The 14,346-nt window shown below is 42.2% G+C and overlaps 1 protein-coding gene across 5 annotated transcripts in view; it reads right to left on the bottom strand.

Moving 5' to 3' along the window:
* Positions 1 to 3,165: 3,165 nt before the first annotated feature.
* Tmem87b (transmembrane protein 87B) overlaps positions 3,166 to 14,346 on the bottom strand; it is a 35,959-nt gene continuing 24,778 nt past the window's right edge. For 3 of the 5 annotated variants that reach the window (NM_001355628.1, NM_028248.2, NM_001355629.1), the window contains exons 15-19: positions 11,893 to 11,966; positions 10,628 to 10,698; positions 8,370 to 8,422; positions 7,093 to 7,123; positions 3,166 to 6,143 (exon numbers count right to left, since the gene is read on the bottom strand). In NM_001355628.1, the coding sequence (NP_001342557.1) occupies positions 6,084 to 6,143; positions 7,093 to 7,123; positions 8,370 to 8,422; positions 10,628 to 10,698; positions 11,893 to 11,966 (289 nt within the window). In that variant the 3' untranslated portion in view covers positions 3,166 to 6,083. The remainder of the gene's footprint in view (positions 6,144 to 7,092; positions 7,124 to 8,369; positions 8,423 to 10,627; positions 10,699 to 11,892; positions 11,967 to 14,346) is intronic. The other 2 variants (XM_011239791.2, XM_011239790.2) reach the window with 1 other exon arrangement.

Below are 14,346 nucleotides of genomic sequence, written 5' to 3'. Positions count from 1 at the left end.
AATGCTTCCCTAAGGCTTTCCAAACACCCTTAATGCTGTTTATCCTTCCTCCCTGTTCTCCCTTCATATTGGCCTCTCTCACCACTTTCCCTGTCAATTCCCCCTGTACCTCCTTTTCCCATTTCTCTCCCACACCTATGTCCAGCTACCCTGCTCTGTAGAGCTCCTTCCTCCATTATTTTGTGGTACTGGGGATTGTATCTAGGGATTCATGCCTATTCTTAAACAGATTTTAAAAGTTCAACGTTTAAGTCCATAGCATAGGCCAGGTGTGGTGGCACACACCTTTGATCCTAGCACTCTGGAAGCAGAGGCTGGAGGGTGTCTGAGTTCAAGGCCGGCCTGGTCTACAGAGTGAGTTCCATTGCAGTCAGGGCTATGTAAAGAGAACCTGTCTACAAAAGTAAATAAACACTTTTTAAATGTAGCATGCTTAATTTCTTTAAGGTCTTTTCCTTCATCTTCAAATTGGCAGAAGGACATTTAGTAAGTAAAAACTGCATTTATTAGTTGGTTAAAGGCAAGGAAACAATTCTTCAGAGCTGGTATTTGGCACCATCTGCTGAGTAATTTGGGTATGTTTGCCTGGGTATAAACTGATTTTGAGGAACTACTGTCAAGATTATTCTCACCTGAATTCATGCTCAGCCAGGCTTTGGTAGAACCTTGACAGTGAATCCATGGTCATTTGCCTGGGGTAACTTCCTTTCTCTATGAGTACATCAGCCTTCGGATGTTTCAGGTGGAACTGGTCTCAGCCAAATCTGTGGCTTCCCCATGGCCCAGTCTCAGATGTGCCCGGCACATCAGCTTCAGCTGCTTTATACAGGCTGCACACCAGGCCCCTTTTGTATTATCTTTACATCTGACTAGCAAGTAAACACAGCTCCCCCTCGTCCCAGGACTCTGAGGACAACCCTTCACAGGCAACGCCTGCTCCTATGATACTAGCCTCTTCACTCTGCCAGGAGGGTGACTCTCAGCAAGCTGGTTAATCTCTATGACTCTCATCTTTATTCCAGGGGGAAGTTATAATAATGTGCTTCCCTCTGAGGTTTCCATGTCCCCCCACGACAGCTCCAGGCTGGCTATGAAGCAGTCACATTGCACCTGCTTACAGATGACGCACTTTAGGCCTGGTGCCCTAAGGCCACGCTGGCTCTTCATGTTTCTGGTATCATGGGTTTTCTTGGCTGTAGTTTTGTTTTGTTTTTGAGATGGGGTCTCAACTATGTCATTCTGGCTAGTTACAACTCTCTATTTAGAACAAGTTGTCTAATAAATAATAAATCTTTAAAATAAAATAAAAAGGGCTGGTGAGATGGCTCAGTGGTTAAGAGCACCGACTGTTCTTCCGAAGGTCCTGATTTCAAATTCAAGCAACCACATGGTGGCTCATAACCATCTGTAATAGAATCTGATGCCCTCTTCTGGAGTGTCTGAAGACGGCTACAGTGTATTTACATAAAATAATAAATAAATCTTTAGAACAAGTTGTCCTTAAACTCACTGAGATCCACGTGCCTCTGCCTTAGGACTGCTGAGATTAAAGACATGCTCCACCACACCCAGATTTTATTTATACACACACACACACACACTTAAGGTGCTGTCATGTTTTATGAATTTATTTTTAATGTACTTCCCTTTTAAAAAAAACTGTAGGAAAACACAGAGAAGTAGGGACAGAGCTTCAAGTTGCCCATAGTCTACTAACCTAAATAACCTAGTATTAGTTGTGTTCTACAGAACTGGAACAGTGGTAGGCCCATGACATGTCACTTCCTAGACTAACTGGCAGACAGACTGGTGTGGCCATATGACTACAAGACACTATACTCAGAAGCCAGGTTCCCCATTTCTGGAGTCAGCCTCTGAAGCTGCCAGCCCTTTGGGTGGCTGGAAATGGAAATAAACTGTGGGGTCCTCAGAGCCATACAGAGCAGGCAGGGCTGCTCTTCCTACCTCACCCACCTACAACTGTTGGCCTTTTTGTTTTGTTTTTGTTTTTCAAGACAGGGTTTCTCTGTGTAGCCCTGGCTGTCCTTGAACTCACTCAGTAGACCAGGCTGGATCCAAACTCACAGATATCCCCCTTCCTCTGTATCCAGAATGCTGGAATTAAAGGTATGTGCCACTATGCCTAGCTCAGATAACTTTTTAAAATCTGATTTTTTGTTTTGTTTTGAAATCTGCCTGCTTCTGCCTCCTGAGTGCTGGGATTAAAGGCATGCCCGGCTAAAATCTGATTTTTAAAAAGATCTACATATTATATGAATGTTTTGCTTGCACATAGGTGCATTGCATGCACAGGGTATATAGTGCTCTAACGGCAGAGGAAAGCATTTGATCCCTTGGGATTAGAGTTAAGGACAGTTGTGAGCTGCCACGTGGGTGTTGGAAAAAACCCAGATCCTCTGCAAGAGTAAGTGCTCTCAACTGCTGAGCATCTTTCCAGCCCATGGATATTTTTCTGAAGGGCTGGACCTGGCTGTGATCACATGGTAGCTGAACCTCAATGGTAGCCCAGGCTGTGGGCCATTCAACAATTTGCTGTTCAGTCCTGTTTTGCTTCCCATAGGTGTACAAAGTCTCACACGTGCCCCTCTTCAGGCTTCATATATGTTCTTTCCTGGTGTCACAAATTCTTCACTTTAACTCAAAAGCGGCAACCATTGCATAAGAAGCGGACAAGCCACAACTCACTCATTCTTCTTGTCTGGTGCGGCCATTCACTCGCTGTTTCTAGTTTTAGTGTGTGTGTGTGCAGAAACCTTGCTCTGTATTTTGAAAGATCTTTAAAAACATTGAGAGAGCTGGCATTATCAACAGTCCTAAACATAGTCGGACTTTTCACAAAGACTGAGTCAATGGTGTCACCATGAATGATGCTCTCATTTCATCACTGAGAGCTGACAGACAGACAGACAGACAGAGACACACACAGACACACACTAATACATACAAAAACAGTCAGGAGGCCACGTTTAGGCTAGCCTGGGTTGTAAATGACACGTTCTACTGTACCACACCTGAGGCTGGACTTCTTTCTGACTTTGAGCTACACCTCTCCTTTAAAGAACTCTATCTCGTGCCATCTCCTGAGTCCACATCCCCTATGGATTTTCATGAGGCAGCACTAACAGATAATCCCAGGAAACAATCTCCAAATGTCAGAAAGCAATTTATTAAAAAACCAAATATTAAGGCACAAAAATACAAAATTTCAAACAAAATTCCTTTAAATTGCTGTGTTCTATAGTCAAAGAAATTTCTTCCAAATTATAATTTAACTTTTTAAAATAGAGAATCTATTTTTAACCTCTAAACTTTCTCCCCAAGGAAATGAATGTTTCCCTAATTCTGAAGAAGCTTCTAAGTACAGTATTGAGTCCCCGCCCTGGAGTCCCCGTCCTGGAGTACACACTTCCTTAAAACTCTAGTATTGTCACTTAAATATATTTATATGTTCAGAATTTTATATATTAAACTTCTTTCTGATAGACGTAAGGCTTGGTGTTTTATATTGCTTACTGCATGCTGTCAACCATACAAAGACACAAATATCAGAACGAGAGACAAAACGTAGCATGATCTCTCTCAGCTTCAGTCATATACAGCCAGGGCAATAGCTCCAAACCTTCAAGAGGGTATAAAAATCAACTCTGTATGTATACTTTAAGCTTAATCTTGACATAGTAGTATAAACATGATGTACCGTGATACAGGTGGCACTCTGCACAGGACAGATTAAAAACAAAACCCAAAAAAGCAAACAAACAAACAAAAAACAGGAAATGCATGGGAGTATCCTACCAACTCCCAAGCTTACAATTTCCACCTCCTGTTTCTTACTGAAATGTAATAAATACCCCCAAAGGCAGATTTTTAAATATTAACCTAATTCAAAGCACGAAAAAAATGTCTCAAGCAAACTTCATATGCCTCCAAATCTAACATGAACTGTATAACAAGAAGTCTTGAATACAACTGGAGCCTGATCCTTAGTGTTCTCAATTACCAGAGCCATCCTACAGCAGCATCCTGAACGGAGGCTGAGCTGAGCACCTGTGAGGTCCCAGTGTGGTCTGCAGACTTGGGGCAGACGGGGAAGGAGCCTGAGGAGCTGCACGGAGGTCCTGGGTGCACCTCCCGTCCTTGTCAGCTACAGTGGCAGCACAGGGACACATGCTGGGGCTAAGAAGGGCCCCGAGAAACACTCACTTTAGGGCACTGAACATTAGCACCTGGCAGTTATCAGTAAATGCAACAGACACCACACACATGCTTGCAAAAACACTTGTAAGGAGGTTAAGATGGAAGTCCACTTTCTCTGGACAGAGAGTCATTTCAGTCTGGAGCTACACCAGAGGCAGCATCATTTGTCTTCCCTGCTTTTTAGAAATCCCATTGAGGTGGTGTCAGAAGCATTTCCCCAGCCATCAACTGCAGACTCACCCTGCTCAATGTGTAGCTCCTGCTGGCTCTAAGCAGAAATACTCAAGTGCAGACCTGTGGGTTGAGAGTCAGCTACTTCATGCTGTGAGGACAGGGTACTAAAAACGTGAAGCAGGCCATGGTAGTGCATGCCTAGAGTCTTAGCAAGAGGTTCGCAAGCCCATCCTCAGCCAGAGCTATACAGTGACACCCTGCAATGCTCCTCCCCGTGCAAGACATCCCCAGTTTTCACAGAGCTGGGTTACAAGGTGGACTATGACAAACCTAAAACGGACACGCAACTATAGAAATATGTCACTACCAACCCTTTTGAAACGAGTACGCAGGAAATAAACTCAGAAAGTAGGCATTTGAAAGAAAACCTTTTGTTTTGTGGTGCCACAGTGAAAAAATCATCATAGGCTATGGATAGTGCTCTTCCTTGTCATTTTCATGTTTTCTCAATTATCCCAAGTTATTCTAACTCACAGGGCAGAAGTCCTCCAGAGAAGGCATACAAGACCCTGCCTGTCATTACCACATTACATGTCCAACAGCCTGGTATCTTTGGTCACGAACGTGGCAAAACGTTCACATTTTCATCACTCTACATTCAAGTGCCTTTCAAGTCTAGAACATTCTATATTCAAAAAATATTAGAATAGAAACTTTCAATCATACATTATAAACATAATTTAACAACAAGGTGTAAGATATGGTTGAGAGCTGGTTAAGTACATGTTGATGCATGGTAAGGTTAGATGTTTGTATATCTCACAAGTCTCCACAAGGCTCACAAGAAACAGTGCACCGGGGCTGAGATAAAGTGCTGTAGGGGAGTCACATGGCCAGGTTCACAGCAGAAGTAGCAGCAGCACGTGTACCTGTGGCCTGCAAGTCTTTGGACATACCCTCAAGACGTCTCTCTTTGCCCATACGTGTTCCCGAGCTCAGACTCCGTGATGTGTAGTGCATGGTGGTATTTACAAACAAGAGCTTTGTGTACACCAATGAAAGGGACAAGATTAAATATATGAACATGCTCGAGTTCCAATATTGTCACTTCAGTATAAAAAAATCAAATAAAATTATCATTACAAAAGATGAACAGTGCTGTGTTAGCATTCAGGAGAATCACGTTATCTCGAAGGCGAGGGAAGGAATGCTCATAGATTCTTCTCTTTCCTTTTCCTTTTTGGTTTTTGTTTTTTTTGAGGCAGGGTCTCACTATGTAGCTCTCTCTGGTTGTCCCAGAACTATGTAGACCAGGCGTGGTTTTGAATTTACCAGTAGTGTGCCGCCAGCCCAGCTACAGATTCGTTTGTCCAGAGAAAACTGAGACACACAACATGGCATGCCTGTGGCTGCCGCCTAAGAGGCATCTGAGCACATGTTGTTAACTTCTTAAATTGTTTCCAAATCAGGCAACTTAATGGCCATGAAACTGACTGTCTAAGTTAGTTTTAAAGATGGCTTTCTGAGGGTGGCAGACCCTCCCACTCCTGAATTCTTCATCTGCATACACAGATCTCCAAGACAACAAAGGGAAACACGTATCATAGTGAAGCTGTCAGTTTTGATGAGAGCCAGGCTTTTCCCATCACCTGACTGTGCTCCTGCACACACCGGACCCACTGGGGCCCTGATCACATTATCTTTTCTGAAGAGAACATTTTTTCAGCTATTTCAGATCTGGTCATAATTTCCTGGAAAAAAAATAAGACAGGTGTCAAATGCTGGTGTTAGCTCTAGAACCTACAAAAATGTTCTAACAAGTCACTATTTAATCTTTTTAATAGACCTAAATTTAGGGAAGTATTAGATAAAAACCATGCTGCCACTCCCCAGCCCCTGCACCCCACTAATACAGTAGGTCAATTATTAGCAGAGACTGGAAAGGTCAGCTTCCTTCTACCTAGCAAATGAGTTTAGGTTCTCTGTGAGAGGCAGAACTGCAGCTAACAGGGACCTCATGTGACAAACTTGTCTCATGCTACTGCATCCGTAGTTATTATCAAACCAATGCAAGTGCACCACTAACTGGCCTTCCACACATCCCTGCAGGTCACAGATCCTCCACCCTGCTGCCCACCCTGCTACAAGAGAACACAGCACTGCTTCAGGACCACTTCCCTCTCGGTACGGCCACTCTCCAGCCAACGTGCTGTGCCCCACCTGCTAACAGCTGCTCCCGCTCTGACCAAGCCAATGCTCTGTCATTTATCTTTTAGTCCATACACTGCAGGTGTGCCCTACCCTGGGCTACTCTGCAATGTCCAGATGACACATAATTAACTTTTCCTTCCAAAACCTTTATTTAAATTTCATGCTTAGTAAGTAAAGCTGGAAAGAAACTATTCCAATAAATTATCTACACATTTTCAAAAGCTAAACAACGGACACATAAAGCCTTAAAAAAGACTTTCGAACAAAATCTCATGAAATGCCTCTTCCCTTCATTACACCCAGCAGCTTTGAGCCTGTTTCTTTGCCTGCAGTGAGGCTTTGCCCACAACCCTTCCGACCTCAGCCGGCTCTACCTCCTGCCACTTGCTCAGCTGGTCATTTCTTCAAAAAGTTATTTTTAGAATTAGCTTCTAAAATACATTGTGAAAACAGCAACAGCTCTAGGAAAATAAGCAACAGAATGTTTACCTCATCTGAGTCCACTAACACTGGGAGAGCTCTGAAACAAAAGAGACAAGGACAGTGTCACTCATACAAGGCCTGAGAGTCAATGAAAACCTACTGGGATAATGGCCAAGAATGGAGCACCCAGGCTCACTACTGTGAGTTCTCTAGAAGCATCAGATGAGCCACTTAAAATCCTTCAGACTCTACAGTCAGAGCTGTGGGGCAGCAGGGCATCTGGGAGGGTCCAGAGTTTGGAATACCGGCAGTGTTCTACCTTTCGATTACATAAAGGCTCTTATTTAAAAACCTCACTGGCATCTACCTAGGATGTGTATTTTCCAGAATGTGTATTCCTTTAAAAATGTTCAGTCTAAAGTTAACAGAACTATTTTAAAAATCTCAACTTTAAATAGAAACAAGCTAGTACAGGTGCAGTTCTCCTGCATATGGGGCAGCTGCCTACAAACTCACAAGTATTCCACACACTCCCACCCCACCCCGTTTATTTCTTAACCCTTTGCTACTGGTATCTGAGTGATGATCTGCTATTTAACTAGAAAACTCACATTTTGTGCTCTTATGAAAATGAGGAGAGTACCACGTTATTCAAAGGTAGTATTTCTTTTTTATGGAGAATATCTGTTTAGAGATGTGTTGGTTTATTGTTTGTATGAGTAGGTGTGTGTGCCTGGACCACGGGTGTGGAAGTCAGAGGGCTACACAGGAGCTGGTTCCTGCCTTTCACCCCTGTGAGTCCCTGCAATTGAACTCCGGTTGGCAGGCTTGGCAGCAGGCGCCTTTACCTGTTATGGCAGACATAAACACACCTAAATTTCCCAACATTTAGGGATGAATTATAAAGAACCTTGAAGCTAGGGGAAAGATAAAACAAATACATAAACAAATAAAACTGCCACATAAAACACAGCCCACATAACACACAGGGATGGATATTACAACTGCAGCCTCCTTCTGAAGCCTTCAAAGCCCAGGCTGGTGAAACAGCTCAGTGGTTAAGTATGCCACCAAAATGGTGACTTGAAATGGCTGTACAATGGAAAGGCAGAGAAAGGGGTCAAGGCCATGTTCCGCTCTCTGAGAAGTAGTGATGGGGTCCTATATCCATCTATTCATATACACATATACATACATATATACACACACATGAATACTTGTTCATATACACTCACACATGTGCACACACACACAAACACACTCACGCACCCGCCCTAAGATACACTGAGTGAAATCCCCTTAAGCCAGAGCCTGAATTCTAGATTTGAACAGAGGATATTTACACATCTGTGAACGAAGAGGGAATGTTTTCTTCCACCCACTTCAAATCTTCATCCTGGAGAAATAAATATTTATATTTAGTTTTTGCTACATCTTAGCTGAGAATGTAGTTTCTGGCATCATGTCTGTAAGTTTAAGTACTTACATCAGATGCATAGAGTCTGTTGTATGTGCTCTAGAACCCTGCGTAGGCACCGTATACCAAGTGCAATGTTTCATACATAGACAGAAAATTGCTGATTTTTCTGTGTCTTGGTTTTAGCTAAGAACATAATTGTTCTTTTCCCAAGAAGCAAAATTAAAATGCAGAATTGATTTGTAAGACCGAAAATAGCAAAGGTTTATTTTGATTTTCTTGCTTCTACCCCTCATTATGCCGACTTTGTAAAAATGATTTTTGAGTTTATACTTTTTTCAACAGAAAACTATACTGGGCAATGCTCTAACCTTGTAAAGCACTGAGCAGAGCACCTCCGCTTGTGTTCATATTCCCACAGGAGACAAGAGAGGCAATCATGTCAGGCAGTGGCGGTGCATGCCTTTCATTACAGCACTCAAGAGGCAGAGGCAGGTGGATTTCTGTGAGTTTGAGGCCAGAAACCCTGGTCTTAAAAAACAAACAAACAAACAAGTAAACCCCCTCCCCCCCCAAAGCCAATCAGCTGGGGTAGTCAGATGTTTTTCTTTTCTAATAAGAATTGACTTCTAGTTATTATACTTAGAAAAGAGAAATAAGAGTGTAAAATAAATGCAATTTTTCTTTCCTGTATACCTGACTACCTGGTTTGGTCTAATTGCAGCACTAAGCACTTTGCTGACTGAGACAAGACAATTGAGCCCATTTCTGTGAGTGGTTTCCAGGTAGAAATTAGTAATGAAAAATAAGACCTCTAATTTCTGATCAAAAGCCAACCCTTAGTTTAAAAAAGTGAGTAAAAATTCTCCGATGTGTTTGTGACTAGTGAACTTTAAATAAACTGATATATATCACCAAAAGGAAAATACCTAACAAGTCCAACAATAAGTATCCCTCAGTGAAAACTCTCCGGGCAAGAAGTATTTTAGGTCTCACGTCTGGTATTTCTGAGTACTTGCACATGCATGATGAGACAGCACAGGGATGGGAGCCAAGGTGAAACATAAACTTCATTTATAACCCAGACACTTTATGTGAGAGGCCAAGGACAGTTGTACACAGTCTTTGTGAGAGTCAGGAAGATGAAACCAAGCGTCACAATAGTTTTCCCACTCGTGGTGTCATGCTGGTGCTCACAAATTGGGGGACTCTGAATTTTCAGATTAGGGTGCTCTCTGCCTGCACACTAATACCAGATGAAAAAAACCACAGCTTTTAAATTACCATGAAACCACTCAAAGAATACACATCACAGACAGCCAAAAATAAACATAAGGGCAGTGTTGTCATTCAGCACCTGCCCTGGGGACTCCCACACAACATGTCCTTTTTATATAGTGACATTCCAGGGCAGCAGAGTGTAAGAGTGTGTAAGGCTTCACCCTGCCTAACTACCATCACCATCACTTCTGCCACGGCCTGCACCTATAAGGTGTTCTAAGGCTCATCTCTGAGCCAGGTGTGGCAGTGCAGACCTTTAATCCCAGCACTCAGGAGGCAAAGCAGACAGACTGAAGCAAGTCTGATCTGTATAGTGAGCTCTGGGTTTACCCAAATGGTGGCTCACAACCAGGCATAACTGGTTCCGGAGGTTCCAGACTCTGACCAGAGGGCACCAGGCACACATGTGGTACACATACTACATATACATAAGAATAAATAAAATAACTTATAAACTCATCCCTGCCCTATACTCTACAGTTTACTCATGCTCTCAAGGCTTTAAGAAGTGAATGGGACATACGAAGTCCTTTTCCCAACAGGTAACCATCTGTACTGTACCTAAGGAGGCTTCAAAAGAGATGGCTTGGATATGCTTAAAAGCCACCACTGCCTTTCTTTTACCAAGACAAAGCCTCAGTCTGGGATGGACCTGGTAGAGCCCTGGCTAGCCATGCACTCAGACACAGCAGCACTGGGGAAGCTGGGGCTGTTGGCCAAGCCCAGCCCGACAGATGAGGACAGACAAGAGAAGCACTGCCATCATGGCCTCAACTTGCACCTCGGGTGGAAACAGCTGATTTAAAAACACACCTCAGCAAAACCTCCCTTGACAATCAGTGACTCTGGCATGGAAACAGACTCTAGAGTGTTAGACAAAGACTACTAAATACAGATACTCACAAAATTATCAGACGTAGGTTTAGCTGTTCCGTTTGAAACCGTTTTTGAGGCTCTTAGTTTTATTCCCTCAGCTACAATGAGAAACATCAGAGACATATAAAAGATTAGAAAATTATAACTTCACACTTAATACCCCAATAAGAAAAATGATTATTTTTTAAAAGCAAGTTAGGATTAGACACTTTGGCCAGAGGAGGAGCTTCATATGCCATTTCAGAAATTAAAAAGCAGCATAGGGAAAGCTGGCAGGCTTCTGAATTGATTCAACAATCAACAATTTACGGGTACAGTAGTACTTTGACCTACATAATGCACAGTGTGTCAGTGCACAGTAGGGTGTTATATCACTTCAAAATGATAATTTCTTTGTACTGGAGTTGAAGCTATTTTGAAGGCAATGAGCTACTATAGTCACCCTATTGTACAACCACGAGGCCTTGTCCTCTTGTCTAGCTAGAATTCTGTCTCTTTTAAGCAACTGTTGTCTACTACTGTTCCTGCTTTTCTCCTTGCCTCAACCTTTTTTTATCTCTGCACCTGAGATCAACAGTTTTGGCTTCTCTCTCTATAATAACATGTGGTATCTGCCTTTCTGCCCCTGACCTGAGCAGTGTCCTCCAGGTTTCAACTTGCTGCTCTAAAGTGTACCTGTGGAAGAGCTCAGGCATACACGTGTCCCCCAATTCGATTTACTTCAAAGTTTAAGGATTTAAAAATGTGTACGATTTACTGTATTTTGAAAATAAGACATCTCTGGGGGCTTGCGATATATCTCAGAGGTAACATTTGCCTAGAATGTGTGAAGCCCTAGATTTCATCACTAGCACTCTAACACACACACACACACACACACACACACACAAACACACATCCATCTTGGAAATGTTTTACTTGCTTGACATATAAGCGGCAATGTATGGTTATTATATATGATATGAAATTATTTTCTTCATATATGATGAGCTCCAGTGATCTGTCTTCCCCAGCACGGGGACTACATAGACATGCTACCATGCCCAGCTTTTTTGTTTGCTTGTTTTTTTAAATACCAATGTTAAAATTGTTCTGGGGACTGAACTCATGTCCTCATGCTTGCAAGGCAAATAAATACTTTAGAGGCTGAGACATCTCTCTAGTTCTCATAGGAAAAAATTTGAAATGTATGTGACCTTGCATCTCAAGTAAAAATTTCTTTCTGTTAAAATATGTACAATAGTCATTAAAAAAAAAAAACCACCAAAAACCAAAAACCACATATCACGCACTTAAATTTTCAGATGTTACCATGAATTCCTCGACTTCATCATCAGAGTCATCTATCAAGGGCATGAAGGCATACCTAAATAAAAACAAAGGCGCTTTAAACCTAATCACTGTCAGTCACTGCATATAAAAAACGGTATTGTCCAAGTTTCTTATGCACTAAGATAACGAACCCTGCCCACCACATTTTAGCATTTTCCCTCATGAGAAGAGGGTGCTAATTTGATTAGTGATATTAAAGGTGATAAGATCAAATACTTTCTCAAAAATACTGTTGATGACAAGATTTATTTCTACATAGTATCCAGTATAGCAAGGAAGAAACTGAAAGGTTTATTTATGAGTGTCACCTGCATATATTTAAGTACACTACATGCCTGGTGTCTGCAGAGGCCAGAAAAAAGGCATCAGATGCCCTAGAACTGAACTTACAGGTGGTTGTAAGCCACTACATGGGTAGTGAGAGCTAAACCCGCATCGTCCACAAGAGGGTAAACAGCCAGCGCCCTGAACCACTGAGCTATCTCTCCAGCCCTCAAGGAGAAGAGGTTTATAGGTGAACAAAGAGCATTGTGTTTAGAGGGCTGGTGTTTCATTTCATCATTACCAAATGAGTCTATATTTAAATAAACACATCTTAGAATCCTCTAGACATTTTTGTATTTTAATTATTAAATACAACATATATTAAATAAATCACATGTGAGGCATGTTGAGGAGACAATCTTTCCTAAGGTCTTTTGGGCCATATCTTTCAAAGTAAAGGTCCTTTTTGCACACTAGAAAAGTACCTCCAAAAGAATCCAGAAATCACTCCTGATAACAAAATGTCTAATATTTTTGAATATACATACATATGTATATATGTGTATGTATATATATATATGTGTGTGTGTGTATACTTATACATATAGATATATATCCACTCACATTACAAAATACTGAACAGCCTTTGGTTACTGTGATGCATCTATCCACAGTATGAGATAGAAGTAATTTTTAAAAGAAAGGTACAGAACAGTACATATATATATGACTATTTTATCTTTAGTATTTATTTTTTTAAAAAGTTCTTTTAAAGACAAGGTCTTGCCATGTATCCCAGGCTGGCCTTTAACTTACACAGACCCACCTGCTTCTGCCTCGTCTGATTAAAGGTATGCCCCAACATGCCCAGTCATTTAAAACATTTTTATTATATTTCGTAGTGTGTGTACATGTACATGAATGTGCTCACGCAACTGGAGGTCAAAGGACAACTTTCAGGAGCCGTCTCTCTACTTCCAGCATGTAGGTCCCGGCAGTGAACTCGGGTCTACAAGTTTGAGGACAAGACCTTCACCAGCTGAACTACTACTGGCCTAATAGACTACTCGTTGAAAGCAGAAGGAAACACACGTCCTAGAATGCCCATTTCATTTCCCCTAGAGGGATACATAAGGAACTCAGTAAACTCAGTAGTTAACGCCTTGGAGAAGGTAAAGAGAAGGTGGGCTGGCCACTACAGTCTACAGTACAGCTTTCTGAACTGACATTCAGCCCTGTGACATAAAGTCCTGCTCTCCCTGCCCAGATTTCCTGAAATAAAAAATAGACTGAGCCGGGTAGTGGTGGCACACGCCTTTAATCCCAGCATTTGAGAGGCAGAGGCAGGTGGATTTCCAAGTTCGAGGCCGGCCTGGTCTACAGAGTGAGTTCCAGGACAGCCAGGGCTATACAGACAGACCCTGTCTCGAAAAACCAAAAAAAAAAAAAAAAAAAGCCTGATTATCTAGAGTCCCAAACTGTATACCTGTCTGAGCATCAGTCAGGCACGCTAGAACTTTCTGACTCTGAGCATTCTGGATTTCAGATTAAGATACTTAGCTAGTAAAGTCTATGCAAATATTCTAAACTCTGAAGAAAAACTACTAAACCCAAAGCACTTCTAAGTATGTGGTAAGAGCACTGCCCCTGCTGCACTAACAGAATAGCACACCGTCCTGGGTGCTATGCACCATGACTTTTCCACACGTCCCCCCAAGTGCACACTCTTTCCTAGCCTAGTCTGTCAGGTGCTAACTCTATCTTAGAGCTCTACTGTAAATTCCAGCTCTTCACAGAGTCCTCATCTACCTCCAGGACTGCTTACTTAATGCTTCTATCTCACAGTCTTCTATCCGTTATGCCGGTTGTCTCACTTGACTACACAACTGCTTAAAAACAAAGCGCTTCCTGACAGTCTCTGTCTGTGTGTTCTGTCAGGGTCCCTACAACTATCAAGGCCAGCAGTTCCCTGCCCTGAGGTGTGAGGTGGAGAATGACTTGGGGCAGGATTACTTTAGCAGGTGCTGGGTCAACACTTTCAGAGTCTGACCTTAAGGTTTATTTTTCTCACATATTTAAGCACAGTAAAACTTAGGGGAAAAAAGTCTCCACATGACAATTATCATAACAAAGCTTTAGGGATGGCTACA

Source organism: Mus musculus, chromosome 2 (genome assembly GCF_000001635.26).
Source record: "Mus musculus strain C57BL/6J chromosome 2, GRCm38.p6 C57BL/6J".
In the NCBI taxonomy this organism is placed as follows: Eukaryota; Metazoa; Chordata; class Mammalia; order Rodentia; family Muridae; genus Mus; species Mus musculus.
Note: the sequence above shows the minus strand (reverse complement) of the source record. Positions and strands in the feature narration are given on the sequence as shown.